The sequence below is a fragment of the Physcomitrium patens genome, chromosome 10 (genome assembly GCF_059467195.1).
Source record: "Physcomitrium patens ecotype Gransden chromosome 10, ASM5946719v1, whole genome shotgun sequence".
In the NCBI taxonomy this organism is placed as follows: Eukaryota; Viridiplantae; Streptophyta; class Bryopsida; order Funariales; family Funariaceae; genus Physcomitrium; species Physcomitrium patens.
The window spans coordinates 14806391-14819695 of NC_143419.1; the positions used below are offsets into that span (position 1 = coordinate 14806391).

At 34.1% G+C, this 13305-nt stretch overlaps 1 protein-coding gene across 2 annotated transcripts; it reads left to right on the plus strand.

Moving 5' to 3' along the window:
* Positions 1–2066: 2066 nt before the first annotated feature.
* Positions 2067–6679, plus strand: LOC112287785 (uncharacterized). Of its 2 annotated transcripts, none has more exons than XM_024531186.3 (9): positions 2067–2176; positions 3107–3976; positions 4325–4468; positions 4574–4646; positions 4886–4914; positions 5223–5280; positions 5545–5678; positions 5790–5864; positions 6162–6679. In XM_024531186.3, the coding sequence occupies exons 2-9, from the start codon at positions 3239–3241 to the stop codon at positions 6267–6269; spliced, it is 1359 nt and encodes a 452-aa protein (XP_024386954.1). In that variant the 5' UTR covers positions 2067–2176; positions 3107–3238; the 3' UTR covers positions 6270–6679. The 2 variants fall into 2 exon arrangements, with proteins under 2 accessions (XP_024386954.1, XP_024386955.1); XM_024531187.3 differs by having other exon boundaries at positions 3118–3976.
* The last annotated feature ends 6626 nt before the right edge of the window (positions 6680–13305 follow it).

Here is a 13305-nt window from a genome sequence, read left to right on the forward strand (position 1 = left end):
GTGCATCAAAAAAAAAAAAAAAAAAAAAAAAAATACAATAGCTCTTGGAGTGAAGACCATAGCACATTCAAAAATTGACTATATCCTAGAGTTGTCGACTACCTTTCACATATCGCACTATCTACCACTAACAAGAATAAATGATGCAAGAAATCAACAATGAGTACAATACTCGACCACCAATATAGCTCGGGAAGAAGAAAAAGGAATGTTGACACTCTTCTAAAGCTCAAAAACATAGCAATCATACTTGACCTTTCAAAAACCACACCTAGATAGGAAAATGGGCAAAAACAAGCTTTGTTGTTTGTAAAATTTGGAGCTCTACTCAAACACACATAGACAAAAAAACAAAGAGCAAAGTTTGGAGCAACTTGGATCATTATATATAATGGAGGTACTTATTACCAAGTATCTCCACATATACATAATAAATTTTTAATTTACTCTCAAAAGTTTTATGGTAAATTTTAAGAAAGATATTCTCTAAATTAAATTAGTAGTATTTTTAAAGTAAATAAAAAAATTACATGAAATACATAATGATTTTTTTTTAATTTTTTTAAATGTATTATAAAAACAAAACAAGAATGGTACACAATAAATAAAAAAATATATACCATAAATACATCTACAAAAACAACTTCACAAAATGCTAATAATTTGGATATTCAAAGAACATGAAAGAAACCACAAAATGACAAACAAGAGTTGCAAATATCTTGATATTTCCCAGTACTCTAATGGAACTAATTCTTTGTTCATGGAAGATGCCACATGCCCATTCAACCAAACTAAGACCATCCTCATCGAACCACGTTCATTCAAGTAGTGGATTTGATTTTTTACAAGGCTAGGATCATTCTCACTTTCCATTATGGGATCCATTCAACGATCTCAATTTTTTCAGGTTACTCAGAGCTTTGCTGGTGCGACGCAGCGAATCACGCCGCAAAATCTAGAATATCGGCACTGGTTGCATCCATCGGTTACTCACCGCCTGTTTGTAGTCGGAGCGTCGCCGAACTTACATGCAGTAAACAATTTGACCGTTTGCGACAGCCAAAGCTCGATACCAACTACGTGAGGATGAGATTCAGCATCTTCGTCTCACACTAAAATCAATCCATGAGCTCGGTTTTTCAAGGTTACCGCTGCACTTGTTGCAGAGATGCTGATTCGGAAGTAAGGGCCTTGGACACGGTTCCATCTGACGACCGTGTCAGCTCCCTACTCAGTATCGGTAGCGTTGGCAGAGGTTACGCATCTCGTTGTAGCCCCACATCCAGCGCTATTTTGAGGCTACATCCTCATGTGCAGGTCTGGCATACGGCGATGGCGGTGCCAGAGGAAGTTTCCCTGTCTCTGACTGTGGACTAGAATCAAGATGATGTTGATTAGCAAGGCCAGGACATTGTCCACGATCAGTACCCACTTTCTGCTTCTCCCCCACTTGTTCGCGCCTGGCAAGAAAACCCTGTCATAAATGTCATCCTTCAAGTTCGTTGCGAAAATAGTCGGCACGGAATACAGCAAGTAAGTTCATCCGAGGAAGACTGTCGGATGGTGCAATGCGGACACAGTCTTGTGAGGCCTTTCGATGTCTGGATGTACCTATGGACCAGATCTCAGGATCTAACTGTTTTAAGCAACCCGCGTGCATACCAAATACTGATCCGCTTGTTTTGCGCTATGACGTGTATCGACGCATCCAAGTCAAATTTTCAAGGCCGTGTTTCTCAATTCCAGGGGAGGAGGGGAGCAAGGAAATGAACAGTTGGGGGAAAAGTGGGCTAGAGCGGTCAATGCATATCCTGGCTTCTGCGAGCTCCTCAGCCAGGGTGCGGGGCTGTCATCAATAGGCGCTATCTAGTAGATGCCAAGTTGCCGAAAGGAGCTGAAGAGGCGTGTTCGTGTCGTTGGTGCTGCGAGATTTTGATGTGGAATTTCTGGTTCGGAACATAGCAGAGGACACGGTGCGGGATGTGTTTACCAACGCGATACGAGTAGCTGTTCATGCTGGTATAAATGCTGTGAGGGTTTGTAAGTGTGCCTGACGAATCTTAACCAAGTAGGGTGCACTTTGCAACAAGAGCGGTACGCGTGAGATTCTGGCTTCCTCGTTCGGTTATAGCTCCCCATTTCGCCTCATAATAGCGTGATCCTTTTACTGCAGGTGAGAACTTATCTCTTTATTCAAACTCCTGCGGATTTGATTGTGCTTACTCTCGTAATAAGGGTTTTGATTTTCTGTGTCTTAACAAGTTTTGACGTATTTCTCCGCATCTCTGTTCCAAGAGCTTAAGAAACTGAGAATTTTTCTGGTGTTGTCATGCAAATTTCCTTTTAGAATGGATTCCTTGGGAGACACTGTGACTAAAATAAAAACCAATCCAATCCTTCCAATTGTGATAACACTAGGAATTTATTCGAGCGTATTATGAATATCACTGATAGTAAGTAGGTGTCTCTTCTCGTTGCTACTCTGGTCGTCTCTATGCGCGCGTTTTTGAAACCTGAAGGTAGTCCAAAATCACTAGAATCAGTTACAGTGGTTGTCTCAGCAGCGGTCTGACTAATTTGATTCACGTGCACTCACTACACTGTTGAATCTACTTACATAAACATTGGCAATTTCATCATAATTCGTAAACTTCGTCAAAATTTCTGCCGATACAGATTCTAGGGCAAATTGGTGTACACGTGCATAGAAAGATTTATTGGGGATTTGAGTGTCCCAAAATGAGATGATCTTTGTGCGGATGGGCTTTTGTTTTCTTTTGAACTTAGTCTGATATTACGATCTGAGGGCTGCTCGATGCTATCAAACTGGATATCTTTGCACTGTCGGGATCTGTTCGCAAGAGTTATCGAGAATGTTGTAACGAGGTGGTTCAATTCAATCATCTTCAATGGCTGCTCTTTGCCTGTCCGCTATCTAGACACCAGAAGATGGAGTGTTTTTTTTGTTTTTTTGTTTTTTGTTTTTTTTTTTTTGAAAATTACCTCGTAGAAGAGGTTTGGGGGGTTGTATGGCAATAGTGGTTCCATGCCAGGATATCTTAATGAGACTGAATATTAATAACTCTGTTTTAATCGACTGTAGGAACTGTTTAGGAACTACAAGCAGTGGCTCGGAGGTTTGTGGATCGGTTTCGAAGGTGGTCTACTATTGGCGAATCAGGGTGCTGTTGAAGTCTGTACAAGAATTTTGTGAAGAAGGAAAGAATTGAGCACAATGTTGCAAATGGAGTTTCATTCGACTGTACTGGATGCAACGGAGGAAGACAATGAGCTTTCCAGAGCGGACAGAAATGAGCATGAGCAGACTGTCTGTGATCAACTCAAGCACGGCGATAGTAGTCCTAAGATCTATGAAGGTCGAGTGGGAAATCTTGGAAAAATGCAGGGGATAGCTAGTCCCAGCGAGGCCGTGCATACAATAGCACGTCCCCCTCCAATAGTAACTCGCAATGTAAGCCCTAATGATTCAGCGACTAAGAACTGGGTTGAAGTTGATTTGATTGACTTAGATTCCCCTAAGGTAGAAGTAGCACTGGCGCGAGAAGCTGAAGGTTATATCAATCAAGAGGTACTAAGGGAACTCGTAAAACCATTTGCAGAGTCGGTGAATCTAACCCATCAGCCTAGTGGGAAATGTTTGGGCAACGATGAGTTTGTCACGCCCTTGGATCGTCAACCTGGGCATGTCCTGGACTTGCTTTCGATTGATATCGAGGTAGTCGAAGCAGTTTCTGATTCATCCCGGAATCTTGCGAGCTTACAAGAGAGGACTAGTTCTACGCGGAGCACGTTTAGCGAACCCTCGGACACACAGAGCCCTAGCTTTCATGGAAATGCAGGGGATAAACTAAATGTAAAGGACGAGGAGAGAGGGAGCTCTGCAACTAGGGCTTACAATAAAACTTTAAACTTACTCATGCTCAAGAAGAACAAACCTGTCGTGCAAGAAGGCGTAAGTACATCTTTGCTGTGACTGTCTATCCTGTGTGGCTGCAGGATTGAGGGCAGAGTATAAAATGCTGAGCCTACTTTATATTGAGAAAAACGAGTTGATTTAGAATCGTAGTCTATTTTCGAGTTGGTCAATTTGTTTTCTTTTATTTCAACTGTGATCACTCGGCTTGGACAATGCTGTTTTGAGTGCGTGGCTTTCTGCACTCATCAGAAGGCTGATATCCTGCTTCCTCCTAGAGCCTGTATGTGAATTTACTGCAAGCAGCTCACGAGGACTAACGTGGAACAATTGGAATTTCGGGAGCAATATTAATGTTAAGCACCTCTTTGCATATATATGTGGCAGAAATCCCCGAAGCCATGTGAGGAGCCATTGCTTTTTGCACATGAACAAGCAAAGGTAGAAATTAAGTTGGAAAAGGAGGCAAAAGCAGAAGCCAAAAGGCTAGCTGAAATAGCCAAGAAAGATGTCGAAAACAAGAAGCGCGAGGTATTGATCTACTTCTGCTCACGGTCTGAAACTTTTATCTGAATCCTATATGAACGTTTATACAAGCGTGCTCTTAGACCATGTGTCACACATGTCCCTTTGCAGCTTCTCGAGTTAGCGGACCCTGTACCTGAATCAGCGCTGAAAACTCACAAGGATCATGGTGTGCGCAAAGGAAGTAAGATACCGAACCTTCGAAACCTGTCTCACGAATTTGATATCGTTCGAATATGATTTTAGGTTTTGAGTCCATGTGAATCAAGTTTTGGCGTTGAACGCAATCAGACGTGTATGAATAGGCACTGTAGTCAGAATAAATTACATTCTTATATTGCTTTCAAGTTGCCCTTGGAGTGTTCTAATGCATGTGCGTGGTGGGTGTATCTGCACGGATCCAACTGATTAACGTGGGGACAGTACAAAAGTTGTTTCATATTCATGGAGGGGTTAGTGACTTTTCTCAACCTCTGAAACTTCCTTACAAGGATATGGTTTTAGCAGCGAATAGCAAGCAGTCCTAGCCATTTGGGATATGTAGCATCGGATGTTTATTGCATTCTCGAATTATCTTAGGGTTGTAGTGCTGATGGTTTCTCTATCTTGCATTAAAACGTGTTGAAAGGATTGTCATTTCTAAGCTTGTGTTAATGTATTTAGTTTTGTCGAAGTTTACAACATGAGAACAGTAATGCTTCAATTCTACAATTCGAAGTTTACACAAGAAAAACTATCCTTCAACGTGTGTCTTGTGCAGGTTCACTCCCCTCGACATCCAGCAAAGGTCGGACATGCAGATTCTCGAGAGGCAAAATGTAGGTGGTTTCTGTGTTTTTTTTACATGAATGAAATTCAGATCATGTCTTGGTATTCCTTGCGTACTCAACTTCACACAACAAAACACAACCGTTTTTCTTTATCCAGAATATCTAAACACACGGGGGCAGTATGTGAAGGTTTAGACATGCGTGTGTTCACCCGCTGCAGTTGTTCATTCTTTTGTGACTTTATATGCCTTTGAATAAGGGTCTAACTTGACTAGTGCATGTCACTGATACGGTCTTACTTCTCTGATGCAGTGGTGCTACCAAGAGTGAACATGTTTGAAACCTGCATCAGCCCTGCCGCTGGAGATATTGCACTATCCCAAATGAGAGCAGCTCCCCGACCAGCAGTGAGAAAAGATATTCACTTTGCAACAGTTGAATCTAATGTAAGTATGACTTAACCAACTATTTCGGCCCTGAATGAGATGCTACTGTTCGAAACAGATCTCCTTCGTTAGTCGGGGACCAACTGACTTTTCGTGCTCTTGATGGTGCAGCAACGGGATGTGGAGGCATGGACAATGGAAGAGTACTTGGCAAAGAATGCCAGACAAGAGGCATGGGAGGACAGAGTAAGTGTTGCTTTTCTTTTTTCTCTTTTTTCTTTTTTCCCGTCACAAATGTCTCATCTTGCAGCTTCACTAGTGAAGTTCTACATACCGAGATGCTTTCAAAGCGTGGCGATGTGATGTGGTCATCGATGTCTCCGGTCTGAAGATTAGGCTTTCAGTTTTTGTCTGCACCAATGCTTAGTCAGGCTGTCAATTTAACACCTCTAGATGGTAAATAAATTCTAATGTGATTTATCTGTTTGAACTTGAAACAATCGTGAGGTTGTAACTCATGGCGCTGGTATATGAACGTTTCAGGATGATGATGGTGGTGAAGAATTTGGAGGCATCGAAGGAAACCAGCTACTGAACCAGTATGGTGGCGATGATGTCACAGGATGCAGTTACGGCAGCGACAGCGACTAAGGCGTTCAGACTACTAAACCTGCCGTCTTCGCACACTCTGTCCAAAGTGCTTGTAACATTGATTAGTAACATACACATCAATTGAACAGGCTCCCAGCAACAAGTTTGATGTGTCAATTCATATAAAGAAAAAAGAAAGTAGAAAAAACCTGAGACGGAGAGCATTCAGTTTTGCGCATCAGAAGTTATGGTGAGGACGAAACATTGAAAGCATCCTCTATCTGTCCTTTGTAGCATAGATTTCTTTCATATCGTCTGTTTAAAAAGAGCTCCAGCTTGGGCCCATAAATTCGGAAGACCACTGTATGCTCCAGAAAGTTCCATCTGCTCTACTCCATGTATATGAGGTAGTGAGCAGGAAATTGTTACCATTTATTTCAAGTTTGACTATCGTATTACGACTTCTTTTAGAGTTTCATGTCTATCGCATCTGTTGAGCAACGATTTGGCATTCGGTGCAACCCGCGCAGGCTGTGCGTGGAATCCACATCTAATGTGAACAACGATCACTTGAATTCAACGCATACTGTTTTATTGGCACTGCGACCTTGTGGCCAATGCTGAGATCACAGGTAAAATGCAATACAAAAATTGTGGGGGACGGAGATACCTCGTCAGCCACAAAATCCCTCGCTGTTATCTTTCTATTCACAGTCTCTGAGTCACCAAAGGCAGGTCATACTACACTCACTTGAAGCGTGCGGAAAGTCTAAAGATGTGATAATCACAGAGAAACTTCTTCCTTCACTGCCCACACCCACCATGATGCATCTTGCCCATACATGTGGCAATAAGCTCAATGAAAAAATCAAAACAGAAAAGAAACAAATGGATTTTCTTACTTTGTTCCTACTTGCTTTCTTTCTGTATTGCTTTGATTCTAATATCAATTCTTGCAATGTAGATGAATTTTGAAGTATCATATGAATTCCAACTCTAAACCATTTCGCTTACCGCACCAACACGTAAGAACCATAATACTAAGATCACGATATTAAGTAGAATATGTGTACATATGTACTAGTATCAAAGTGACTTACGATTTCAAACCTAAATCTATAATCTGGTCAATGAACGTACGACCTCCAAATTGACGTGACGTCAAGGATTATGGGGTCAAACTTGAATTCATAATTTCTGAGAAAGCTCTACAAACCTCCAGCATAGTATATGATCGGACTTCGTGGATTGTGGTGGTCAAATCCTCCATGTCCTAGAATGGGATGAATGAAGAAACTATAGAAACCAAGTTAAAACATAAGCAAAGAGATCAACAACGCCAGTCAGAAATCATAGAAGCTCAAGTCTCGGCCGGTCAAGCCTCCAGAAATCGGTAACGCACAAGTATTGAAGAGTTATTTCGATTGGAGTTCTCCAGTGACTGGAGGATCTTCTGGCTTGTCTCAAGCACGCCGAAGGAGGCCACGCCACATGATCGATCGGGGATTCGCAAGCATTCTCAGGGATTGGGCTACCGCACTCGATCAGCGCCCTAATTTCCGTGCCCACCATGGATTAGCAGCATGAGGTTCCGACCAAAAGTCGAACTCTGCCAAATCCTAAGAAACGCCGCGGCATCTTCGAGAGCCCCTATCCTTAGTAATCTTGGGGCTTCTGTACCTACCTCGAAAAAGTATAAAGTTGCTTACAAACATTTCTTTTTCTTTTTAATGTTATTTATTGTACACTTACGAGTATGTAGGTATGTATGTCTATTTGTTTGTTTCATGGCTTAGGTTATAAGCACACTCCAAATTGTTATTCACTAACCCAAAAAAAAATTAAGATTTCTAATTGATTACTTGTTTTGGTAGAGATTGATACCTATCATTATTGTGGAGATCCCACCATCATCCCTTGCAATGGTATTGTAGGTAGATCAACTTGTAGGGTGAAAGAGCAACATCCCTATTCAGGTTTGATTTTAACTTTGTCTCCCTAGTCCTACTGCAACTTTTTGTTCTTGAGCGAGTTTATAACTTTCTTCCTAACTCCTTAGTTTCCTAAGGTTTCACATTGCATAATTTTTAGTTCCAACTTCTTATTTTCACTCTTCTAAGCTAGCTTGTTGTAAATGTATTTTTATGAATTGTTGAGTCTTGCATTCACTCATGAACTCTTGGGAAACTTTGGCAATTACCATTGTTGTATTACAAGTGTTCTTGTTTGAGAATGCAAAAAGCACCTAGCTAATGAAGGTAAGTAAAAATGCAACAACAATCCTATCAAATCTAATAGATTCTTATATAAATTTTAAGTAATTATTAATAATTCTAATCAAACTTTAATCAATCCAAAATAAATTTTAATTAAAAAAAAAACATAAATAAGTCATAAATTAATCTAAAAAAAACAACAACAAAGAAATCTTAAAGAAATATTAGAAATAAAAATATTTAAAGAAATAATAAAGAATCCTTTAAAATTACTAAAAATAAAAATATTAAATAAATTCTAATCAAATTTTAATATAATCCTAATTGATATTTTAATAAATCGTAATCAAATCTTAGGTCAAGCTCTAATTAAAAGCTTAATGAATCTTAACCAAATCTTAGATCAAATCCAATGAAATCCTAATGAAATCTTAAATCCCACACTAATTCTAATAAAAGCTTAGTAAAATCCTAATCAAATCTTAGATCCTAAACCAACCCTAACCAATCTTTAATAAAATCAAAAATCTTAAACAAACTCTTAACAAATCCTAAAATAAATTAAAAACTCAATAATTAATGATTAAACTATTAATTTTGACTCAAAATTTTCATACCTTGCAACAACTAAGTTAGCAACAAGCACAAAAAATTTGAAAAAGTTTGCCTACACCAAATAGACAATAATTGCAAAACTCTGTTCAGGGATTGATTGACCTCCTTCTTCAACCTTGTTGTTGATATTCTTGAGCCATAATTTCTTAATTTCACCATTCAATTTGTTTCAAATTTTTTATAATTGTTTAAAATCAAAGTAGCTATCTTTGAGCAAAATTGTATATCAATCCATTTGGTTGATTAATAAATATCTTAGAAATCCTCATTGATTCTCTAAACTCCAATTTCTAAGACCATAACCTTCAAATATCCTCATACACTTCAATTTAACAACTCAATTGATTTCAAATTCCTCACACTTTCACAACAAGTACAAAAACATAATTTTCAATTTTTATCCATAAACATGCTATAAAACTCACAAAATCTTGAAATTTACTAACTTATTATTCTTTTTCAAAATCCAAACCCATTGAGTACATCTCTAACTTTGAAAATCATCCAAAACTTCAATATTAATCCAAATGACATAAAATTAATACTAAAAAATCTCTCCTTAAGTTTGCTCTCAAATCTCTTTCTTCAATTTGCAAACGAACTCAAGAATCGCCATAGGTATGTAGTTTTGTGCCATAGGGTGTGATTTTGATTTAAGTTGACAACCGGTCTTCTTTGGATATCAATTTTTGATATTTTGAGATAATTTCTGCTTTAATCTATTGTTAACTCTTTCTTAAACATGTCTATATTAATTTCTTATCTTATTTACTTTGATTTAGCTCATTTATGCTTCAATAAGATAAATACAAGTTCCTTCTATAAAAGGCAATATTAAGACTAAACTTTTTGCTACCTTTCTATAATTTATTGTTATTTTTCTACTACATCTTTCTATTAGGCTCTTTTGTAATAACATTCATATTTTTAATTTCACCATATAGTCATATTACCTCACAACACCACTTAAGCCTCAATGTGATATTTATAGTTGCTCTAACTAGATTTTTTGAATTTAAATAGTTTTTTTTTTTATTATTATTATAAAACAAACAACCAAGTGCACATTTAATCCTTATAGTACCTAGTTGCCGATATTTTGGTAAAATTTCTTATTCCCTTCCTTTCTCTTTCTTCTATTCCATGCCAAATGCTCAATGCTTTTTCATATGAAATTTTCATTTATAATTCTAGCTACCCACTAATAATTTTGAGACAATACTAGGGAATCTTTAAACTCTTATATTGGTAGATACATACATGTCTTTTATTTGACAAGGCTTTGAAGCATCTTTATCAATTCTAACAGTTATAGCTTATAATAACATATCATGGAAAGAACTCAATCAATCTCATTAGCTAAGATTCTCTTCTACTAAAGCATTAAGATTATCATCCTTATCATGGCAAATATAATTTTCATATAGTCAATATCAAGACACCACCCCAAGTATGAGTACACAAATTGCATGCATTCATAAAAAATAATTTGTAGAAGGTGAGCAAACTGTGCCGTCTTCATCATTCCATATGTTTTACAAGAACAACTCCACATAATTTTTATAGGAATGGTAGAACGATAATAGACATTGGATTAAAAAAGCTCTATGTAGTTGGATGTATATTAGCCAATAGGTCGTATGACAACAAGGGTGTTTAATAAACTCATGCTACAAAAAAACAAAAAAAAAAAAAAAAAAAAAAAAAAAAATGAAGTGTAGAACTAGAATGTTAGAAAAGAAGGACTTACTTCTAAACTAAGAGTCTTGGTAGAATTATGGAGACAAAATTAAAATAAAACTCGAGTAGGAGCATTGCTTCTTTATTTTGGCCATTGATCTTCCAATGGTACTACTACAAAGAATGACAATAGAATCTCCATAATAAATGGCAAATGTCAATTTCAACAAAATAAGCAGCTAATTAAATCTTTACATGTTTTTTAAACACATGTACAATAACTTAGATGTGCTTATAGCTTGAGCCTTATTTGACATGTGTATATCTAAGTATGTATAAATATACATTTATATATATATATATATATATATATATATATATATATAAGACTTCAATAATAATTTTTTGTAAAATTGATTAATCATTTTTATTTTTATTTCTAATTTTTTATTTCAGATGTGTACTATTATTCAAATAATCAATAATAAATATTCTAAATACTTAAATTAATTTGATCTAATTTAATTTATAAATTCACAATTGCATGTTAAACCAATGTGTGAATTTTGATTTTTATATGTGGATTTTAAAATAAAGTAGTTGAATAAAAAAATACATGCTAAAACTTGGTGACTAAAATAAGTAACTAAAAAAATTAAAAAATAAATGTATTAAAAATATATTGTTACAAAAACCATTCAAATATTAAAAAAATAACTTAAATATTATTCTTAACACATATATTGCATATATATATATACGTGTTTATTTTATATATTATGTATTTACTTAAATAAATATCTAATATATAAAATATTTTTTAAATATATAGAAATATATTTAAATATAAATAATTATATATTTATAAATTAAAAAGTATTAAAATAGTTATTACTAAATAAATAGTAATTAAAGAACCTTAATTTAAAATAAAAGTATAAAATTATTATTGAAAATAGTAAAGATATTCAAGTCTTGTCTTATCTGCAAAAAAGACCATGTAAAAGTTTTATGAAAAATAAATATTTTTACGAAATAAGTGCCGAAAATGTAAGATGCTTTAATAGTGGCCAATTATACTTTTAGATTATACATTCACAATCACATAACAAATTTTTGAATACTAATAGATCTAATTTATTTTTAAAAATATTTTCTAATAATTCTAACAAAAACTTATATATATCAAAAACAATTATTTATTTCTATTTATTTTCATATACTTCAACTTATCTTTTTACTTAGATAATATAGCTGTTTGCATCATTATTTTATTCTTTAATGATATATTCTAAAAGAAGTAAAATGATTCTAAGTTTATTTAGAAGATGTTTATTTGTAATATATGTTAAATGATATTTACTACATAATCTAATATGTATATTTTACAAAACTAATTGATATTGTAATATTTTCATGATAATTTTTATATTGAAAGAAATATACAATTTTTTGTTAATTTAATAATTATAATTTTTTTTTTTTTTATAAAAATTATCAAATAAAACATATGAAATACAATTAAGTTTAACATACACTTAATACTATAGTACATTCAAAGGTTGTGGTATAGAACATGTATTTAAAACAAAAGCATGTTTTATTTAATGATATTTGTTTTAAATTAATTACTAAGAAAGTTAATGATAAAATTTATTTAGAATTTTTCGAAGTAAAAATTATTAACATAATATGACACAGAATAGTTATTTGACTTGCTTAAAATGTTACATAAAAAATTTAGATAAAGAAATACAAAAGTAAATAACATACTAATTTCTTCTTCACTTGTATCTTAGAAATTCTTTAAAAAGTTGGTCTTCAATTTAGATAGATGGTACAAATAAAATATTAGTAATTTAATTTAAGTATTTAATATTTTTAAATGAATTTTATATACTATTAATATTATTATATGAACACCAAAGGACACATTATTCTAATTTAATTTGATCCTATTTCAAATTAAGCTTTAATCTTTTGAAGGAAAAAAAAAAAAAAAAAAAAAAAAAAAAAAAAAACTATTTTTTAATAGATGGTTTTAACTACCTTATATATTATCATAAAATTTCTATTATCCAGAATTATATATTCTCAAAAACTTAAAATTTGAGGATATAAAATCAAACTTCTGAATAAATAAATAAATAAATAAATAAATAAATAAATAGTCACAATTCTCTTAGAATAAGTAATAGATTTAAAAACTTATATGATAGATATTAAAGAGCGTTTTTTTAAAGAAAAAATTGCAAAGTTATGAAAAAATATCAAAAATTATTAAAATAAAAAATCTTAAAAACAATTATAATCTTTTTTGAAACTAAATATATTTACAACAAAATATTTTGATTACAATAGAAAGTTTTATTGTTCTCTTAAAATTGTTTAAAGAACCTTCTAAAAAAAGTGAGAATTTTTAAAATTCCTACTAAAACCTGTACAATTTAACAATAAAATTCTTGAACTAAAAACAATTACCAATATATAGACAAAAAAATGGAAAAAAAGATTATATCACATAAATGTAGTTCTTTTAGTTCAAAGAAAATATATGTTGATTGAAAGTAAAATTAAATTCATTG